The sequence below is a fragment of the Loxodonta africana genome, chromosome 4, assembly GCF_030014295.1.
Source record: "Loxodonta africana isolate mLoxAfr1 chromosome 4, mLoxAfr1.hap2, whole genome shotgun sequence".
In the NCBI taxonomy this organism is placed as follows: domain Eukaryota; kingdom Metazoa; phylum Chordata; class Mammalia; order Proboscidea; family Elephantidae; genus Loxodonta; species Loxodonta africana.
Genome location: NC_087345.1, coordinates 52127124 through 52149806, shown reverse-complemented (window position 1 = coordinate 52149806; position 22683 = coordinate 52127124). Strand labels below are relative to the sequence as shown.

The 22683-nt window shown below is 38.6% G+C and overlaps 1 protein-coding gene across 1 annotated transcript; it reads right to left on the bottom strand.

Annotated features, from left to right (window-relative positions):
* Positions 1-8732: 8732 nt before the first annotated feature.
* On the bottom strand, positions 8733-22636 carry CCDC59 (coiled-coil domain containing 59). The gene is made up of 4 exons (XM_003405602.4): positions 22483-22636; positions 21112-21424; positions 18791-18890; positions 8733-15460 (listed from the first exon to the last, which is right to left on the bottom strand). The coding sequence occupies exons 1-4, from the start codon at positions 22634-22636 to the stop codon at positions 15299-15301; spliced, it is 729 nt and encodes a 242-aa protein (XP_003405650.1). The 3' UTR covers positions 8733-15298.
* Between the last annotated feature and the right edge of the window lie 47 nt (positions 22637-22683).

Sequence of the window (22683 nt, the reverse complement as noted above, 5' to 3'; positions counted from 1 at the left end):
TTGCAGGCTGCAAAGATCAGCAGGCAAGACCACAGGTAAGCTGCTAGCTCAAGTTCCAAGAACCAGAGGCCAGATGAACAGGAGCCATTTGCAGGATCCAGAGCCAGCAAAAGCCCCCGAGCCTTGCCAGAATGCCTACTTATATTCTATGCAGGCTACATGCCCAAGGAAACTCCCTTTCAACTGATTGGGTATTCACAGCAGATCCCATAATGGGGGTGATCACATTATATCAAATCTCAATATGGAAGTGATCACATCATACTACTGCCAAACCACTGAGAATCATGGCTTAGCCAAGTTGACATGCAATCTTAACCACCACACTTATGAGAGGGGAGATAATGTGTTTATCTAACATTCAGCAAAATGGCTCCAAAAGTCCAAAATCTAGGAGCTCTTAAGCTTATGTAATACCTATCTTAGTTATCTAGTGCTGCTGTAACAGAAATATCACAATTGGATGGCTTTAACAAAGAGAAATTTATTTTCTCACAGCCTAGTAAGCTAGAAGTCCAAATTCAGGGTGTCAGCTCCAGGAGAAATCTTTCCCTCTCTATTGGTTCTGGAGGAAGGTTCTTGTCATCAATCTTCCCCTGAACTAGGAGCTTCTCTGTGCAGGAGCCCAGGTCCAAAGGAAGAGCTCTGCTCCCGGCACTGCTTTCTTGGTGGTACAAGGTCCCCACTCTCTGCTTGCTTCCCTTTTCTTTAATCTTTTGTAAACTAAAAGGTGGTGCAGGCCACAGTCCAGGGAAACTCCCTTTACATTGGATCAGGGATGTGACCTTAGTAAGGGTGTTACAATCCCACCCTAATCCTCTTTAACATAAACTTACAATCACAAAATAGAGGACAAACACACAGTACTGGGAATCACAGCCTAACCAAGTTGACACATATTTTGGGGAGACACAATTCAATCCATGATGGTGTCTTAGTTATTCAGTGCTGCTGTAACACCAATACCACAAGTGGATGGAGTTAACAGACAGAAAATTTATTCTCTCACAATTTAGGAGGCTAGAAGTCCAAATTCAGGATGCTGGCTCTAGGGGAAGACTTTCTTTGTCGGCTTTGGGAGAAGATCCTCATCTCCGTTCAACATCTATGGGCCCTGTGTTCCTTGGAGACCTCTACGTGCCTTGGCATCAGTCTTACTCTGGAGCTAGGAGGTTCCCAGCACAGGGACCCTAGGTCCAAAGGACCTGCTCCACTCCTGGCTCTTCTCTCTTGTTGGTAATGAGGTCCCTCTCTCTGTGCTAATTTTTCTCTCTTTTTATCTCTTGTAAGATAAAAGGTGATGCAGGCTGCAACCCAGGGAAACTCCCCTTACATTAGATTTGGGCTGTGGCCTGAGTAAGGGTGTTGCATCCCACCCTAATCCTCATTAACAGATCTAACCATGCCTCATTAACATAATAGACAGCTCACTCCCAAATGGGGCCACAACCACAGCATAGAGGCTAAGATTTACAATATGTTGCAAAATGGAGGATAATCAGATCACAAAATAGAAGAAAACAACACATTGCTGGGAATCGTGACCTAGCCAAGGTGACACATATTTTGTTGGGACACAATTCAATTCATGACATATGGATATGAAATTATATTTAGAAGTCTGCATTTGAAAATGAAATTTTCAAGTGGAATTACATTTTTACTTTTTAAGTAGTATCAGCATTAGCTTATTTAAAGAAGTCTCTGCAATTCAACTTGGAGGAAGACAAAGTTTAATTCATACCATATACTTGAAGTTTATTATTTTTTTAATAATTTTTATTGTGCTTTAAGTGAAAGTTTACAAATCAAGTCAGTCTGTCACATATAAGCTTATATACACCTTACTCCATACTCCCACTTACTCTCACCCCAATGAGTCAGCCCGCTCCCTCCTTCCAGTCTCTCCTTTCGTGACGGTTTTGCCAGTCTCTAGCCCTCTCTACCCTCCCATCTCCCCTCCAGACAGGAGATGCCAACACAGTCTCAAGTGTCTACCTGATACAAGTAGCTCACTCTTCATCAGCATCTCTCTCCAACCCATTGTCCAGTCCCTTCCATGTCTGATGAGTTGTCTTCGGGAATGGTTCCTGTCCTGGGCCAACAGAAGGTTTGGGGACCATGCCCGCCGGGATTCCTCTAGTCTCAGTCAGACCATTAAGTCTGGTCTTTTTATGAGAATTTGGGATCTGCATCCCACTGTTCTCCTGCGTCCTCAGGGGTTCTCTGTTGTGCTCCCTGTCAGGGCAGTCATCGATTGTGGCCAGGCACCATCTAGTTCTTCTGGTCTCAGGATGATGAAGTCTAATTTTTTAAGTAACAAAATTGTTTAAAAGTTGTCAGAGATTAAGCTACGAATTTGAGTAATTCAAATATTGGCAGGTTTTTACCATAAGGTGTCAAGCACTCTTATGTGAAATTTGAGATTTTCTTTATGGGCCCTTAAGAGTTATAAGAATTGAACTGGATTATATCCTGTGATAATGACAATTCTGTGCAGTTTTCAATTTGGCAATGTAAAAAAAAAAAAATTATTAAAGCTACTGATAAACATTATAATGTAATTAAGATATGAAATCTTACTGGCAAATCGTGTAATTGCAACTGCTTCATATATGCTTTTGACAACATATATGCTTTTTTCTAGCACCTTTTTTTATTATTATTTTTTTTTGACCTTTTGTTTTTTTTCTTAAACACAGATGTTGTCAAATAATAGCCAAATCCATTCAAGGCACATGTGGTATAAAACCAGCTAACTGGCTATATTTCATTCCAAATAAGGTGATTAAGTTGATGTGTAACATCTCAAAGTAAAAATGTGATGCACACAATATTATATTGTCAATAGCTAACATTTATTGCTTACTATGTGCCAGTGGCTGTTCTAAGTACTTTGCACTAAATAAATTTATCTGCTTAAATTACCCTATGATAGAGGTATTACTTTGAGTCTACAATCCCTTACTTACAATGTTGAAAGCCAAAAATCTCTGAAAAGTTAAAGTTTTTTTTCCCCAGAATTTTCTCAGATTCAGAAGCCTGACCTGTATTGATATCAGGCAATTTTTGTCTTGAATTATTTCCCTTAGTTTGAATATTTATTTATTTTGCTGCAGCTATGTAAGATGCTGCTTGAGACCTTGCTGTGACTATTATGTAAACGTATGGTATCTGCACTAAACTACCTGTCTAAGTCCAAAACTTTCTAAATTCCGAAACACTCCTGGACCCAAGGGTTTTGGAAAATAAATCATGAACCTATATTATCATGTTCAATTTACAGATAGGTAAACTAGGGGACAGAGAAGCTAAGTAATTTTGCAAAGTCACACAGTTTGTAAGCAGAGGAAATTCAATTCATCTCCACAAAGCCATGAGATACATTTTCATGTACCATTTAGTACGGTTTTAAATGTTTCTGTGATCCTTTCCTCCCTCTCCATTGACTCAGAAATCTCCAGCATAGGTTGTTAGATATGGACCGAAAGAACTGACTGTCATTTAAAAAAAAATGAGAAATGCTGTTGTTGTGTGCCATCAAACTGATTCGGGTTCATAGTGATGCTATATGAGAGAGTGCTACTGCCCCATAGGGTTTTCTAGACTGTCATTTCTACAGGAGCGGATTACCAGGACTTTTCTCCTACGGAGTAGCTCATGGTTTTGAACGGCTGATTAGCAGCTGAGTGCTTTAACCATTGTGTCATCAGAGCTCCTTAAACAGCTCCAATATTGCTAGCTAGAAATACATTTTTCTTTCAGGGAGAAGATCATATTGGTCGTCCCAAATAAGTCAGCTGAGACAGAAACTCTGGATTAAATTTGAACACATATGTGTTAGGATTGCTCTGAAAGGGTGCCAAATGCTATACCAGCACATACTGTCCCCCAAACAATCCATCGTTAATTACTACATAATAATTAGTCCGAGATGTGGAATTACAAAGCAGGAAAGTTCTAAAAGGCTTAAGTACATCTGTCCTGATAAAAATTTACAGATGAAATTTCTAGAGACATCCATATAGCAACTTGGGATGGCTGTTATGAAACTTCATTTCTGTTTCTAGCCCAGAAACCAAATTGTTGGGTGGCCCTGAATAAGTAACTAAGCAAGTATTTTACTTCATATGTTCCTTTCTCTAAATTCCAAATTATATTTAGAATCCCTTTCCCATGAATTCTAAATAAAATAAATGTATGTAGTACAGTTAATTGAGCCATTTTTTAGAATGGCCTAAAAGTAGTATTGTATTTCTTATTATTTCAATGTCTAATCATGAAGCAGTATGCCCCAGTTTCGCAATATTAAAAGCTAAACTCAAATTTGTCATCGGCAATGTGTCCCAAGATAGAACACTTAAGCTAATTCTCAGATTCTTTAATAGCTTTTTTAAAAGTGGCAAATGAATAATTTTACAATCACCACTTTAAACATAGATTCCATTCTTAGTCAAATTGTAAATGTGTAAGTTAATAATCCAAGCATATTTGCCCCATCACTCTCTACATTAATTATTAATGATGTTTTCCAGTTTCTGTGATTACTGGGATAGCAGAATGCTGCAAACTGATAAACTTTTTGAATCGAGATCAAAGAACAATTCCTTCCTTTCACACTAGATCAGTTTTTTTTTTAATTTCTAGAAAGATATATATCACATTATCAATAAAATCCTATGTACACAAAAAGAATGTAGATATGGCTCATGTGGATAGAACATTTATTAAGCCACTATGTAGAAGCATTCCTATCAAATTGAAGAATGTGAACAAGTCTTTAGGGTCATTGATGGAATATATACCCTGTAAAGAATATATAAATGTCCAGAATTATAAAGTGCAATTATTCATATCACAGACTAACCCAGAAAACCCAATTACAGACTACATCTCAAAAATTTGTGAAAATGGCTTATCTGTGTGTCTTAGGGTTCCCTAGGGAAACAGAACCAGTGATACATATATATATATTTAGAGAGAGAGAGATTTACTTCAAGGAATTGGCTCATGAGATCATGGGGGATTTACAAATCCAAAACCCATAGGGCAGGTGATAGGCTGGAGACTCTGCAGGTTTCCACCTCAAAAACCATACGTCAGGCGATGAGAAAAGTGAAGAGTGAAAAGTGAGAAAGTTCTGGCAAAACTTATATTTATAATCTGGAGGCAGAACACAACATAGAGAAAGCCCCTTTTTGTTCGTAAGGCATTCGTCTGATTGATTGAGGCCCACCCACATTGTGGAATGTAATCGGCTTTACTAAAAGACAACTGATTTAATCTTTTTTCTTTTTTAACTATTTCATAACACCAACTAGACTGATGTTTGGCCAAACAACCAGGCAACATAGCCTAGCCAAGTTGACTCATAAAATTAACTATCACACCGTGGGTTCTTATAAATGGTAAGCCTCTCTTCTCTGATTCAGTTTTCAAAACATAGATTTTTTTTTTATTAATCTGTTATATAAATCATATCAAAATTAAAGTTGCCTGGAAAAGCAGTTGGGGGTGGTGGGGGTGGGGGGAAGTGTAATGGATGGATAGCTTTCATGAATTTTGTACTAGTTCATCGCTTTTTACTAAAATAGTTATCATGAATGGTTAAAATTTAAAATTGTGCATTGGCACTATACCAAATTGTGTATACCAAAAAAAAAAAACATTGCCATTGAGTTGACTCATAGCAACCCTATAGGAGAGAAGCAGAACTGCCTCATAGAGTTTCCAAGGAGCCCTGGTGGATTCGAACTGCCAACCTTTTGGTGAGCAGCTGAACTCTTAACCACTATGCCACCAAGGCTCCTAAATTGTGTATAGATCAGGACAAAAAAAAAAAAAATCAAAACAAACCTTCTCAGTAGGCAGGCATTAATGCAAGTCACACAAAACGCTAATGCTTTTTAAATGAATTCAGATTTTAATCTGCATTTAAAAGAACAAAAGTAACCTTCAAAACCTACTGCCATGATAATTAACTCAAGCAGAATTTCCAAAAGGCATTTTCTTAAGAATGGCAAGAGGGAGTGAGTGGATGTCATTAAAGATCCACTTGACTTCCTACACTTCTGTGAACAATTTCAGATCTACTCAGATGCAACGCCAATAAATTCAACATTTTTTAATCCAAGCCAGTTTTTCTAGTTCTGTTATTTAAAAAAATAAAATAAAAAGACCAAATATTACAGATTCTCAAAATAGGTGTTTGGGAAAGAGAAATGGAGCCTGTCTTCTGTAAGCAAAAGATCGGGAACTATCTCTGTTCAATATGAGGAAAATAAAGTCTCTCAATGGTGTCAGTTGGATGCTACATTTGGGTTTGTGGCTAAGTAAGCACTAGTCTGGGTAAAGTGTTTGTGCGGTGCCCATTTTAGGATTTTAACATCTAAGAGAAGTACCTCTGTTTTGTATGTGAATACACCAATTTAGGCTGATGGCATTCAGCTGACTCTGCTTTGTATGTGTTGTGCCTAGAGGTCAATGTCCATCAGCCTCTTCTTGGTCTATCCTAGGGAGAAGGTTTGACCAAGAAGATTTCAGTCTATCTACTCTGGCATCAAATCATCATTTGAAAATCATTTGTCATCTGAGGTCAGCCATAAGACTGGTTTACTTAGATGGTAATTTTCTGAAACTTATACATCTGCACTGTATTACTGTAAATACAACCACGAGTAGAAATTTTCCTTGAACCAACCGATCCTTCCAGCCAGTGAAAACCTTTTCTCATATTTGGAATATTGCTTTTCTATCTCTAATGGATTCAGTACGATCGGCAAGGTTGATAAGATAGGCTGAATAGCTGAATCTTTTCAATTAACAGGTAACATCCAATGAGTTCTAGTTCCACGAACCCAATATAGGGAGGAAGGGGTTAATAAAAAATCAATCTCTAGGAAACTTGCACTAAAGACCCTTTGTGTTATTTTCCCCTATCATTTGTATGTTATTTTTCATCTCTCACACATTGCTGAAAGTGACACTCTTGCTTGTGATGACCAATCTATATTACTGTTTTTTAGTCTCTAAAATTGTTATGCCATTATATCAGACTCCATAACCTCTATGATTTATGATTAGGTAAACTGGGCCACTACAGAGATTCAAAGGAAGGGATTCACAAATGTCATGTGGATAATGCACAGCCTCATTAAGAACTAGAGCAATTACAGATGTCTGTGCATAATAACTGGATTTATGCAAGATTGGTAGTATGGAGAGAAGCCCTGGTGAAACAGTGGCTAAAGTGCTTGGATACTAATCAAAAGGTAGGTGGTCCAAGGGAGAAAGATGTGGCAGTCTGCTTCTGTAAAGATTTACTGCCTATGAGGCAGTTTTATTCTGTCCTATAGGATCGCTATGAGTCAGAATCAACTCAATGGCAGGGGGTTTGGTTTGGGCTGGTATAAAAAGGGAAGTGCCCACATACTCATCAATTTGTGCATTAAATACTATTGCAAATTCATGGTCTAACTATACTCATGTATTTTGAATATACCAAGAACTGGATATGGTTAAGCTCAACTATGCAAAGAGAAAAAAATTATCTCATGGTATTTGGATTAAATCACCAGAATACCAGGATAACAATTACAAAAAGGTAAAGAATTTTTAAGAAAGTCATTCTGCTGTATCTTACTTTGTCATCTCAGGCATGGGTCATCTACAACCATTGTCATGTCCCTGGATGAGGGTTCTTGGGCAGGGTGACTACCTCTTGAAATTGTCTGCTCTGGAGACTTTCTTAGCATCTGTTTGAGGTTGCATGAGAGTGGAAATTTACTGATTTGGGTTGGTAGCTTATTTGTTTGGTGACACAAGAGCCCACCAGAAGAACAGAAGTAGTCTTTTCAGCAATGTTCTAAAGCATTTTCAAGCGGATATGTCTCCTAGAAGACACACTTACTAGGCTGAAAGTCATGCAAAGCTTCAGACCATATTTATTCTGGAGAGGCAGCTTATCCCTACTGAGCATAAGACGAGTAAACCAGATTAGTTTCTGATATTTAGTAGATCTGTATGAAAAAGAACAGAGTAGCTTATCAGTACAGTTATTCCCAATTGCATAAGGTGTTCTGTAATAATCTTATAGGAAGAGGCTCTGAGGAGAGGTTTGCATGGTTATTAACGATAATAGCAACATCCAGGACAGGACAAATTGAGGGTTTATGAAAATTCGGACTGTTTCTGATTTGGTGTTTCATTTATTCTTTCTACTTTTCCTTAAGACTGAGCATAGCATGCCACCGTCCTTGTGACCCACGAATGAACTTTGTGCTAAGGACCAGATATGTCATCCTGGCTTCTTGGATGGTGCTATGGATTCAACTGTGTCCCCCCAAAATGTGTGTCAACTTGGCTAGGCCATGATTCTTAGTATTCTGTGATTTCCCACAATTTTGTCATCTGGTGTGATTTTCCTGTGTGTTATAAATCCTACCTCTATGATGTTAATGAGGCAGGATTAGAGGCAGTTATGTTAATGAGGCAGGACTCAATCTACAAGAATAGGTTGTGTCTTGAGTCACTCTCTTTTGAGATATAAAAAAGAGAATTGAGCAGAGAGATGGGGGACCTCATGCCATCAAGAAAGAAGAACTGGGAGCAAGTGCATTCTTTGGACCAGGGGTCCCTGTGCTGAGAAGCTTCTAGACCAGGGGAACATTGACGCCAAGGACCTTCCCCTCGAGCCGACAGATAGAGAAAGACTTCCCGTGCAGCTGGCACCCTGAATTTGGACTTCTAGCCTCCTAAACTATGAGAGAATAAATTTCTTAAAGCCATCTATTTGTGGCATTTCTGTTATAGCAGCAGTAGATAACTAAGACAGATGGGATGTGAGTATAGGCTGATTTCACCTCTTTCTGGGCATCTTGACCCACAGAAGATGGTGGCCTGTTGACACATCCCTCCCCTTTTGCCTTGACCACATGTCAACACTCCCAGGAACTACTTAGTTAAGCATGTGCATTATATGGCACCTGGCCAACCCCACTGCCGTAGCTGCTTCCAGTGGGGAGGGAATAGGATCCTTGTCCTGCAGCACAAGACGGAGGCGTGCAGACCTTTGCCCCGAATAAGCTGCAGAGAGAGACATCCAGGGCATTTAAAATCAAAGTCCTCTATGGAAGCCTATCTTGCTCTGTTGTTTTTCCATGTGAATGAAGCTTTGTTCCATCCAGTGCCTTTATGTGAGTTGTGTTTCTATTGGCAACCCCAACACCTGCAATTCCTGGAGTGTGTTTACACCCTAGGGCTGCTGCTCCTGGTGACAGGCATTGTTATGCTCTTTGCTATCCTTCACCTGCTGGCACTGCTCCCCAGGAGGTGGTAAAAAGTGTCACTTGTTCAACGTTGACAATGAAGTTTCTGGGTTAAACGAAAAATCTTTCAGAATTTGTCTCTGACTGTTCCAGTGAAACTAGTTACTCCATCTGGAAATATGAAGTCTAACTGCATTTTAACAACTGTGACAGTGCTAGCCCTCCAGCTAGGAAAATCTATCCACCTAGAGATTTTGCCAGAAGCAACTAATGCATATGCATAGGCTAACAATTTGAGCAGTTGTATAAAACCCATTTGTAAATGCTCAACATGGTCTTGAGGAAGAGGGCTGAAACCATATTTCATCTTTAAGGATTTATCCGGGTTATTCGTATTACCCACCATTATTTATTTAATAGGAAAGCTAGTTTTTCACTTCCAAAGTGTGAACAATCATAGTAGGGGCTGGGTTATTCAATAGGCAAGTAAGCATGATGTTTATCTTGCTTACCAGATTATCAGTAGTGAACAATTTCACCACAATAAATATGCTGCAGAGTGAGACAACCTGGCCATTTAAAATCAAATATGCGGTGAAACTCACGTGAAAGTGTTCACTACAGATTAGCAAGTAAGCACAAGAAACCCGTACATATCTTGCTTACTGTGTCATCTGTCCCTGTCAGGGTTTGTAAATTTGAAAAGAGGTTTTGATTCTGTAGGAAGGCACTATGGGGTTGGGCGAGACAGATAACAGCCATACCTAGAAGCAGAATCTTTGATGTAGTGAAAAAATGTGAAATTGTTCACTACAGGTGATCTGGTAAGCAAGATAAGCACTGTGCTTACCTTGCCTATTGGATAATCCACACTGACTCAGAGTAATTTGACCTGGGTACATTGGATGGTATTGGGCCCCGATCGTAAAATAAGCAGGATACATATTTATGGAGTGAGCTTTCTAAGTTGGCCAATATTGTCTTTTAGAAGTTTGAACTGATCGCTGTGAGTCAACCGAAGCCAGCTTAAATTGAGACAACCATCATTCTGAAGGTTCACGGGAATAGATCTCAATTCCTAAGAATCACATATAGCTGGGGTAGGAAAAGCTGCTCATCTGGTACATAGCACTCCAAGCGCTTCTACTTTAATAACCATTAATCCCTTGTGATTTTGGAATAGCTTCCACTAAGTCATTGAAGTCTTTCCTACTGTTAGTCAAAACACCTAAAGAGGTCATAAATCCTCTCCATTTTCATAACATTCCAAAATTACGAACAATTTTAAAAGCATGTCTACTATCTTTTTATCTTTTGCTACAGTACAGGGTTCAGTCAGAGCTATTAAATCGGCTACCTGGGAAGATCAAATATTATGTAATGGAGCTGCTTCAATGGCTGCTTTTTCAGTGGACACAACAAAAGGCGATGCCTTTGTCGTTTTAAAAATAAGAACCCTCTATAAACTATATTAAATTAGGACTGACTAAAACGGTATCTGCAATATCAGACCTGGCCTTGCTTGACTCCCGAGTTATTACTATGGTCATGTTTCCCCCTTTATCTTGAAGAGGAAATAAAGTCGCAGGAGAAAGATTTGAACTATGTTAAATATTGAAAGAGACAATAAAACTACTTCATGAGTAGAAAAATGGCTGATAGAGAAACAATGAGTGTTGCCTGGAAATAACAAGGATGTGTAACGCATAGAGTTAGTGGTGGTGTGAGTGTTAATGCCTTTGGCTGATAAGCGGAAGGTTGCAGGTTTGAATACATCCAGAGATGCCTTGCAAGAAAGGCCTGGTGATCTACTCCCCCAAAATCAGCTATTGAATACAATAGAACACTCGGCAATAAAAAGGTTACCAAAACACTGGCCTCGCACCTACTAAGTTTAAAACTATGGACAAAACTATGCTCCCAGAACCCAATACTTCTTATTGTAAAGAATACAGCAAAAACTCATGAATTTGTAGAAAGGGGGATAGCTGGAGATGACTTTAGCCTCACCAGAAAGCCGGTAAGTTTATATCAAATTGTTCAGGGTCTATGACCTTCATGCTTAAACTAAACTGGGAAAGAATACTTATCAGGAGGTTGAACTTAAGCACCGTGCCTTTAGCATGGCACATTTTATCTTCTCTCTTGAGGGTTGCATTTGGACGCTGTCTTGCAAAGTATAGAATTTATAATGGTAGCAGTCCCAATCATCACATCTTGTCTGAGGTTCTGGACCTTTACATATAATATATTCAAAATCTAAAAACACTTTAATATCTCTGAAGAGATAATCAAAATTGGCATTTTCATGCTGCATTTCAATGACTGGCATGAACAATTTAAAACTTGAGCTTCTCTATAACTCTGTATTGCTTACAAGTCACCTGCTTTGACGTTTAAAAGCAGCAAATATAGAGTCATTAATATCTAGCAAGCGTATTTATGGATATTCTTTTTTCTATTATTAAATCCTTATCTCAGATGAGGTTGTTTTCTACCGGCTCTGTAGCCTCTGATGAGGTCCCTACCGTTCATACATGAATATTAAGTGTAATTCAAGGTCAAGCTACAGCAGCCTGCATGCTGAGGCTGCCTGCCCCGCCAGTGTCTGTTGATGCCAGCACAGCCTGGTTAGCTCACAAGGCATCACTTGTCTGATATCTGCTGAAGCCACCCAGGAAGCCAACATTTGAATGAGCCCATCCCTACATTCTGTGTCATTGCTGAAGTCTGTATGCCTTCACTTCCTCTCCTTCTTCCCCTCTTTTGTTGAGGACTGCAAAACTTTGCTTAAGGAGCTGTATTACAGCCCTACCTCTGTAAAAATAACAATTTTCCCATGGACAAAGATACTACAAATTTTAGGTCAAAATCCCATGCGCCTTAAGGCTTAAAACCTCTTGCCAAAACCGCAGCACATTTATGAAAACCAAATCCATGGCCCAGTAGAAGCCTCTACAAACTATCAAGATCAAAATCCCTGTGTACACATTAACATCTGACACTTGCAACTACAGGCTCTAGCCACTCCAAAGTCTCTCCACGTGTTTATTGTGCTCCCTCAAATTTCATGCCTTATGTTTTATCCCTCCCTGTACAGACACAGGAGCCCTGGTAGCACGGTGGTTAAGAGCTCTGCTGCTAACCACAAGGCCAGCAGTTCGAATTCACCAGCTGCTCCTTGGAAGCCCCATGGAGCCACTCTACCCTGTCCTATAGGGTTGCTACAAATCAGAATTGCTTGATGGTAACGGGTTTTTTTTTTTTTTTGGTACAGACTCAAATAAATTGTAGACGTCATAGTCCCTCAAATACAGGTCTCTTCCCTGTCCTCCCTCCTTCCCCTACCTACCTTTTATCAATAAAGTCTGTCCTGTACAGTTTACAGTATGGGAAGACCAATCAAGAGCACATGCTCTCTGCAGGCAGTCCAGCTCTGGAGAGAGAGGACTGGCTATGAAATGCCCAGAAGTGCACAGGTGTTGCAAATGCTTAACATGTTCCGCTACTAACCAAAAGGTTGGAGACTTCAACTCCACCCAGAGATCCCATGGAAGAAATGCCTGGCAATCTATTTCAGAAAAACCAGCTATTAAAAACCCTATGGAACACAGTTCTAGTCTAACACACATGGGGTCGCCATGAGTTAGAATGACTCCACGGCAACTGGTTTTATCCAATGCCCAGGTTCTCCTTCCAAACCTACCGTTTCAATGTTACCCCACCTCCACTGGGCAGATCCAGTAAGATGGTCAGGAGGTCATATGTGCTAGGCTGGTGGAGCCCTTTCCATGTGGAAGCAAACATCAACGGATAGGAAGTGATATTCCTCAACAGCTAAGACAATAATACACGTATCTTTTTATAATTTATTTTTTAGACATTTAAATATATCCTAGGATTTCTTTCCTTTGGAACTTTCCTCATGCTATCACCTCAAATGCTCTCCTCAACCTTAAGACTCTTCTTAAATGCCATCTCATTCATGAAACTCCCTGATTTCTTCAACCAGATAAAATCTCTCATTTGAGCCCCTGGTCCAACGCTTTGTAAAGTTGGGTGAGGATCAATCACAACGGAATCACTGGGGTTGCTTGTTAAAAATGTCCATTACGGAGTCCATCTATGCTATCTAAATGTCTGAGGGTAGTGTCCTTGAATGTGCATTTTAATACACTCCCTGGGTTATTCTCCAGTGTGTTGAAGTCTAAACCTTTAGTTTGTACCTTATTGTCACTAATCACTTTTTGTCCTGTGCCATTACTTGGTTATTTCCATTTACTCCCCTGTAAGATCCCTGGAGAAGGAATTTGGTTTTTCCCGAATAATGACTCCTTAACATGAACTTTCCATGTAATAGCTGTTCAGCAAAAAGTAATTTACCAATATTTACCCTTGCTCCTTAAAATGACTAGAACTCTTCCCGTTTTGTCCTACCCTGCTAAAGTGTAAGAAATATACTCATGAAATAATTATAAAGCAATTCAATGAAATATTTTACTCTCCTTCATTATGTACTCTCTTCACCGATGCGGCCCAAATTATTCTTAAACGCAATAAATTACAAATCTCTAAGTGTTGTGTTTTCCCATGCAATATAGAATTGCTCTCCTTTATCAAATTCAGTATTTCCTCAGCATATCCTATTGCATTTTTGTCTTTTACAATGAATGTCATTGTATGGACCTGGAAATATATGATTCTCTCTAGGTTCCCCTCTAGTGTTTACTTAGAATTACCCAGTTGCACTCGAGTAGCTCATTTTTCAGAAGTAGGTTGCCAAGCCTTTCTCCCAAGGTGCCTCTGGGTGGACTCATTATACTTTTAAAAGCATAATAAATCTACAGAGTGCAAGGACTCCCTAGAGCCTTAATGCAATTTTAAGCTGTATTTTTTACCACTTATAAAATTTTATTATGCAACATGATTTATAAATGATTCTTATTATAGTCCTTTTGTTTGTAAAAATTGTCAAGCCTTTCTCATCTTGCAGTTACTGCCAAGGAGCAAACAAACAGCAGGGGAGAAACAGCATCCCAGTAGCTTTCCTTGCCTCACAAGGGTACCTATAGAGCAACATGTTCCAGTAATAACGTTTTCAGAAGTATAGGGTCCCCAAAAATCTGGAAAGCTTAATTCTTGATGTAACACTGCTGGGTTCCCATCACCATCTGAAAGATTTTACACTAACAAGCTGTGTGACTCCATTTAAGGAAGCGTTTATAAATATCAAACTCTCTGAGTTCTTAAGCCAAATTCTACTTTATGAAAAACATATCCTTATATGGTGGGGGCAGAAAGTAGTTTCAGCACTCAAGTGTCCTGAATAAAACCTCTGCTCTCACGTTTCTGGAAAGTCCATCTTTGTGTAACAGGTACTTAATTTAAAATAGTAAAAAGTCCAAGGGGAGTATCTGTCTCCACCGCTGAAACTAATTTTAAAACCATAATAGCTGATTACTAAATTCAAACATTTCATTAAAATGCTTCATGGTAAGCTCTGATCCTTTATTTTTACATTTATTTCATATAAACCGCATATGGTATAAAAGCATTATATATGTTTGAGCCTATCTCCCAAATAGATTTTTTCAGTTCTTCAGGCAAGCCTTCCTTCAGAGGCAAATGAATAAGAAACACAACCTACTATGTTGAATACATACCCCAAATTTTCTTTTACAAAAAAATATTTGTGACATTTTGGCAAAGTGGTTAAAGACCTCGGCTGCTAACCCAAAGGTCGGTGGTTCGAAACCACAGGCTGCTCCATGGGAGAAAAATGTAACACTCTGCTTCCACAAAGATTTACAGCCTTGGAAACCCCATGGGACAGTTCTACTCTATCCTATAGGGTCTCTGAGTTGGAATCAACTCGCCAGCAGTGGGTTTGGTTTGTTGTTTTTTTCATACCTTAGCAATCTAGTTTATGTTCACATATTTAGTTAATTGTTGGGAGACACACTATATGTACAAAAGAACTCAATAAACAGACAGCACATATTTTAATCCCTGATTAAGGACAAATGTCTGATTTAATTTTTTTCTTGTATTTTTTGAAGAAGATACTCCATTTGTAAATTCAAATTTGGCTGGCCCTTTTTAGTCTTTTTGCTTAATATTTTGAACACTTCCATTTTCTTCTTCTTGTAGAGTCTTTGAGCTTCTTCTCGCTCTCGTTTTCTCCTCTCAAATTCCTGAAATTATTAACATATGTGATTTTTATTAGTAACAAACAGCTGGTATAGTTCAGAAATTCTTTTAAAATAGCTATCACCATGCAAATACTTCATGGTAGGTCTCTTACAATTTGCAAAATAGGAATTGTTTCCTGTAATTGTAGTAGTACATCCTCTTTGCCTTCCTACTATAACATGAAAAATGTGAAGTTATGAAAAAACTTTAATTAATGGTACGCAAATAACAGGAGAAGGCATATATTTATGTAATGACTTCACTATTAAATTACATTGCTGGCACGTGGTTTCTTCTTCACTTGGCTATTACTCCATCTTATAGATCAGGGTGCTGGGGTTGTTCAATCGTAGACCCTAAGAGAGTTTTAGAAAGGACTTTAAAGGTTGTGTAGTCTAATTTTTACCTAACACTGAAATCCTCCTCTCCAGAAAGCTGTTTCTGGTATTCTTTTCGTCATCTTACCAATTGATGGGCTTAAAAACAAGAAGCATTATCATGCTCATTTGTTAAAAGACTAACATTTGTTTTGAGTATGGGAAAAATAATTCAAAGTTATACACTGACCTGAAAAACCCTACTCAAAATGCATTGATACTTTCTTACTAAATATAAAAGTTAAACAAAACTTCTTAAATAATGTAATAAGTCAATTGTGTTTCGATTTCCCCTGTAAATACATATAGCCTCAAAACAACATTAGGGATTTGTAACTTACAAAATGCTTTCACTTACATATAGCACATTCCACTCTTTCAAAGCTTATGTATGAAGATTATTACCCTTATCCTACAGACACAGAACTCATGCTCAGTGTGATATGAAAGTAACTTGCCCAAGCTTCCAGACCACTGGTAGGGTGAATCTCATATCCACAGCTTGAATTCAATGTCTGCGCAACTTCCCATTATACTAGTCTATATCACTTAAAAGTATATTCTCATGTGGTATACAACTTTTTTGTTTTAATACATACATAAAGATCTGGAACTAATTTGTGAATTTAGGTATATAAAGTTTAGTTTATACCTATGGAGTTTCTCTCAACAAAGCCAAAAAAGTTCAGTATTCTTACTGTCAATTATGGATCCTTAGCAATTTGATTTTTCATGGGTAATAGTGCTCGCTTTTATACGAACATTTCGAATCTGGATGTTTTAAGAAAAGGTCAATTTTTATTACACCTAAAGCCCTAGTCTATATAAAGCAAATTTTTAAAGGATATTAAATGTTTTACAGCGTAATGGTCCTTATTGCATTTCATCTGGTATACTATTTCTAAAAGTGGCTTCATGTGGGGAATACACTATTTCCAGATGGTTAGACAAAAGCGTAAGGTGACAAACTCTGCAAGAAAGACCCAGTATTTCCATGGAGACGTGTTTCTGCTTCATCCTACTCTGCCACCAGTTTAAGAACAATACTAAAAATTTCAGATGTTAAACTTCCAAATTTCTTAACTATAAAAATTCTAAAGGAAAATATGTTAAGTGCCACCTTTAGGGTATTTTTGAACGATGTGCTATCCTTCTGAAGTGATAGGATCAAGAAAGCTTCATTATGGAAAACAAGAATTATCCAGTGTCAACAAAATGATAATTTTGTTCTACTAATTTAAAAAAGCCTATCACAAATTTAGGTTTCTGAATGATAACAGAGAGTGAAAATTTTTTGCTAAGTTAAGCTAGCAGGCTTTGCATTAAGCAAGACCAACTCTTCATAACAAAGAAATATTTATTTTTTTATGGTGCTTTAAATGAAAGTTTACAATTCAAGTCAGTTTCTCACACAAAAACTCACACGCATTGTTATATGACCCTCGTAGCTCTCCTACAATGTGACAACATACTCCTTCTCTCCAGCCTATTATTTCCCGTGTCCATTCAACCTGCTCCTGTCCCCTCTGCCTTCTCATCTCGTCTCCAGACAGGAGCTGCCCACATAGTCTCATGTGTCTACTTGAGCAAGGAGGCACACTCCTCACCTGTATCATTTTATGTCTTATACACCAGTCTAATCTTTGTCTGAAGAGCCGGCTTCAGGAATGGTTTTAATTTTGGGCTAACAGAGAGTCCACAAGCCATGACCTCAGGGTCCCTCCAGTCTCAGTAAGACCATTAAGTTTGGTCTTTTTATGATAATTTAAGGTCTGCATTCCACTTTTCTCCTGCACCATCAGGGATTTTTGGTTGTGTACCCTGTCAGGGGAGTTACTGGTAGTAGCCAGGCACCATCTAGTTCTTCTGGTCTCAGGCTGACAAAGTCTCTGATTTATGTGGCCCCTTCTTTCTTTTGGAAACCCTGGTGGCGTAATGACTAAGTGTTTCGGCTGCTAACCCAAGGGTCAGCAGTTGGAATCCACCAGGCGCTCCTTGGAAACTCTATGGGGCAGTTCTGCTCTGTCCTATAGGGTCGCTATGAGTCGGAATCGACTCGATGGCACTGCGTTGGGTTGGTCAGTTGGGTTCTTTCTCTTGGGCTCGTGTTTTCCTTGTGTCTTTGGTGTTTTTCATTGTCCTTTGCTCCAGGTGGGTTGGGGCTAATTGAAGCATCTCAAATGGCCACCTGCTAGCTTTTAAGACCCCAGGCACCACTTCCCAAGGTGGGATGCAGAATGTTTTCTTAATATACTTAGTTATGCCAATTGACCTAGATGTCCCCTGAAACCATGGTCCCCAGGCCCTGCCCTTGCTACTCTGTCCCTCAAAGTGTTTGGTTGTATTCAGGAAACTTCATAGCTTTTGGATTAGTCCAGTTGTGCTGAATTCCCCTGTATTGTGTGTTGTCCTTCCCTTCACCTAAAATAATTCTTGTTTACTATCTAATTAGTGAATGGCCCTCTGCCTCCCTCCCCACCTTCGTAACCACCAAAGAATATTTTCTTCTGTTTTTAAGCCCTTTCTTGAGTTCAGTAAAGAAATATTTTAAAATATTCTAACTCCCTGGCTTACTTACTTCAATGCAAAATTATGAAAATCATCTATATTTTTCGTAGCTCCGTGGTTCTCAAATATTATTATACATAAGAATCTCATGAGGTACTTGTAAAAAATGTAGGTTCCTGGGCCATACTCTGAGAAACACCTTCCTAGGTGCTCCGATTATTAACCAACGAGTGAATTCTTTGCTTGACCTACCAGTATCGCCTCTTTGAAATACTATAAACAAAATCAAAGAAACTGAACACTGAAAGACAATTTTGCTTGGACCATTCATTCACTTAACAAGTATTTACTGAAAGCATATTATGTGCAGGACACTTAAAAATACAGTTTACATGTACAATTAAAATACGTAAAAATGGAGTTAAACATTTAAAAAGTAGAACTTACTTGTTTCTTAGCAGCACGCTTGGCTTGTATCTGTGCATATTCTTCTTGTGCTTTCTGATTGGATGTTTTCTTTTTATTTTTATTCCGAGTAGCAAAAGAGCTTTATAGGATAAATTAACACAAATAAGTCCCAGAGACTAAAAACATAAGCAAAACTATGATGCACTTATGCCAAATATAGTATTTGTACAGAAAAATCTCACTAGTGTTAATTGTGGAGGGGGGAAAGGGAAAGAAACAGGACATTATTTCATTACTGAAATGTCCAAGTAAAAATATTTTAAAAATAAAGTTACAAGTAGCCCTGATGGCACAATAGTTAAGTGCTCGGCTGTTAACCTAAAGGTTGATGGTTCAAACCCACCCAGCCACTCTGCAGGAGAAAGACCTAGTGATCTACTTCTGTGAAGATTACAGCCAAGAAAACCCTAGAGAGAATTCTACTCTGTCACATGTGGTTGCTATGGGCATCACCTTGATGACACCCAACAAGAAAATGGAGACTGTTGGAGAAATAGTTCAGCCAGAGAAAATACAGGAAGCTTGGAGAGATCCCAAAATGCTAAAAAACAAACAAACAAAAAACCTAGGAACAGGTATATGAGTGACAGTCTGAAAAAGGCATTAAAGTGAAGGACGTTGTTATAAAAGCTGTGGAAGTGCAGGCTTACATAAACTTTAATCTCTAAGTTCTTTGACCATCTAATCTCTATTCCATCTCATCTGCTCAGTCATGAACCTTGAACCTAATCTCCATTTAGAATTGTTCCAACGTGAAGTACTTCTTAACTTTCTGAAGGTATCTAGCCCACGCAAGGCCAATCCGACCGCCTGGGCCCGGATTCAGTGATAATCTTCCTTGTCCCTCGTCTTTCAACTTTTCACTACAGTGAGTAAAATGTTTTAGTAGCTCCCTTCCTAAAATAAATAAATGCATAAGTGTTCAATCATCAGACCCTAGGTTTCCTTCTAGTTACCCATCTCTCATTCCTTGTCCTTTTACAGTTACGTTTCTAGGTAGAAGAGTGAAGAGACTACAATCGTTATTTCTACACTGTTATTTCTCATTCATTCCTTAATTCTGCAATCTCATTTCTACTCTCACTGCTCCAATGAAACTGCCCTTTCCAAGACAAGATGGCCTTCTAGCCAAATGATGATGACCAAGTCAACGGGCACTTTTCAGTTTTCTTTTAACTGATCATTCCCTATTTTTGAAAACTCCTCTCCCTTAATTTTGATAACAATCTTATTTCCTCATCCGTTCTAACCACTGCTTCTTAGTCTGACTTGCTAACACCTCTTTCTCTTCCTCACCCAAGGTTTTTCCCCAAGATGTTTCTCTTCATATCTCCATACTCCCTCTGGGAGTCATATTCATGATCACAGCTTCAGCTGCCACATGCATGTACAACTGAAAACTTGATCAGAGTTATCCCCTCATCATTCTACTGAAAATCTTCTCTCCAAAGTCACCAATGATTGTCCAGTCCATACAGCCAAAGCACTGTTTTCAGTCCTGTTTTCCTTGAACTTAATAGTGTTTTGATAGTTCACCAATCATTACTTCTCAAAACTTCCCTCTGTTGACTTAGCTGCCATTATACTCCCCTATTTTTTCAGTTCTATTTAACTTCTTCAATGACAACTTTTTCTTGCTCTCACCTCAAAATTAATAATCTTTCAAAATATGATTTCTGCTTTCTTATGTGTGTATATATATATCACTGCGTGATTTAACCCTCTACACTTCAGTTATCACCAGGAACAACTCAGATCTACATTTCCAGTGCTAATCTCTTACCAGAGCATTATACACATTATTTAATAATACAATGGACAAGTCTAAACTTTTTGTCTCTGTCTTTATCGCCAGCTATGTACTTATACTATTATAATTATTCCCATTTTAGAGAAGAGGACACTGAGGCACCAACATGTTAAGTTCGGCTCCGGAGTCCATGCTGTTAACCCCTACAGTATGATACATAACAAAACTTAGTTTAAAAAAAAAAAAAAAAATTACTAACAGGAGTTAACTACAGTCCGATGAAGTTAAATATACTTGAGAGGCAGAAATCCAAAACCCAGATCTCTTAATTGCCATTATGTTACCTTTTCAATGAAACTAAATTACCTACTTCAGTCATTTAAGTTAAAAAGAAAACCTCCACGAAAATATTTTCACCAAGCTACACTAACTTCAGAAATGCCTTAAATAAGGAAAATTTTGATTTCTGCACAAATCTGTCCTATCATCCCTTTAATAAAACACTAATTACATTTAAAAAGTAAAGGATTTCAAAAAAAGAAAAACATACCTCACTGTTTTGCTACTTTTTTCTACTGGCAGAGGCTGGTCAGTGCTACGGTTTTCTTCAGACAAAGCCTGGTCAATACTACATTGTTCTTCTGGCAAAGGCTCCTCAACTTGTTCTTCTGGCAAACTCTGGTGAACTTTTCTAAGTTGCTTCCTGAGCCTTTCCTCTTCAGCTAAATAGAGATGTTTCAGATGATCTGGGTATCGATCTGTGAACTGGGATTCCCGTGAGGTTTGAGCCTTTTTTTCTTTCCACGCCAATTTTTTGTAACTCTGCTGAATTTTCAGCTTTCTTCGAAGTGCAAAGCCTTGTCCTACATTAAGAAACGTAAGTCACAAATTACTTTCACAGAAAGTGGCAAACTGAGTGAAAAATGTAGCTAAGCATTTAAAAATGAAAAACCTTATTTGTTTTTAAAAATTATTTCTAGAAACAAATTCAAGGTGATGGATTGAATAACATGCTGAGCTTTTGCAAAAAGACCAAGCTGAGATTAGTCAATGGAGACGCCCAACCAAGTCTCAAGAAGGAAAACTGATCAATCCTGACTGTTTATCGTATTCACAAACGAAAACAAACTCTTTAATTCATCTAAAATAATCTGGGTCTCCAATAAAAACTTCAAAATAGAAGGGAAAAACTCACATATGCTCTTCCACCACAGAGAAATTTATGACTGATGCTTGAAAATATGTCAACACAAAATAGATATATGACTTTCTGAACAGCTAGCAATTATTAGCACATTTAATATTTCATACACTCAAAATGGTATTTGAGATAATAGCAAGACAAAAGAACTAAAGCAAAGGAAAAAAAAAAGGCTGGAGTGCTGCCAAGATATTTATAATCAACAGGGGTTTGGGGCAGTATGCCAACCGAAAGGTTGCCAACCCAGAGGCTCCTCAGAAGACAGGCCGGGCGAACTGCTTCCTAAAGTTCAGCCTTGCAAACCGTATGAAGCAGTTCTACTCTGCGTACACGGAGTCACTATGAACTGGAATCTACTGAGGCTATCCCGGCAACAAACTTCTACAACGACCCTTTTCTATCTATCATGTACCGTGACACATAAATTCATATACATAATACATACACAAGTGGACCGATAGACGCTCTCTGATTAAGGTTTCACTGGGAAAACAGGAAAATCAAGTATAGACACAAGTCCGAGAAGACATTTAAAAACTTAAGGTTAGCAACACGGCCCGTCTTCCCATCCAGAGCTCAGCGAAACTCACAACTTCACCAGGTTTTCTCTGCCTCAAGCAGGATGGAGTTTTATTCTAAAACCTTTTTCCGTGCTCCAGCGGGTCGTGTCCTAACACCTCGCAGGCCTAAGGACTTTCAAAGGGCTGCCGTCTTACATACCCTCGCGTATGCTCCCCACAAAGGCCTTCGGGTAATTAGCCCGCCACTTCTTCTGTTTTACATTCTTCTTTTTGAATTCGACCGAAGAACCCTCTTCGCCACGCGGCCCCAAACTCCCCGCGTACCAACTTCCTCCTAGCCTCACCGGCGCCATGGCAGCCGTACCCCGTCACTAGAAAAGCACAACTGACGCCACCAAAA

What these genes read in the sequence shown, in the direction of transcription:
- CCDC59 (XM_003405602.4), bottom strand. Translation starts at nt 22,636, where the DNA reads ATGGCGCCGGTGAGGCTAGGAGGAAGTTGGTACGCGGGGAGTTTGGGG. An exon ending in TGTGGGGAGCATACGCGAGG is followed by an intron (nt 21,425 to 22,482) that starts GTATGTAAGACG and finishes TTCTTAATGTAG; the next exon opens with GACAAGGCTTTGCACTTCGA. An exon ending in AGCGTGCTGCTAAGAAACAA is followed by an intron (nt 15,461 to 18,790) that starts GTAAGTTCTACT and finishes TAATAATTTCAG; the next exon opens with GAATTTGAGAGGAGAAAACG.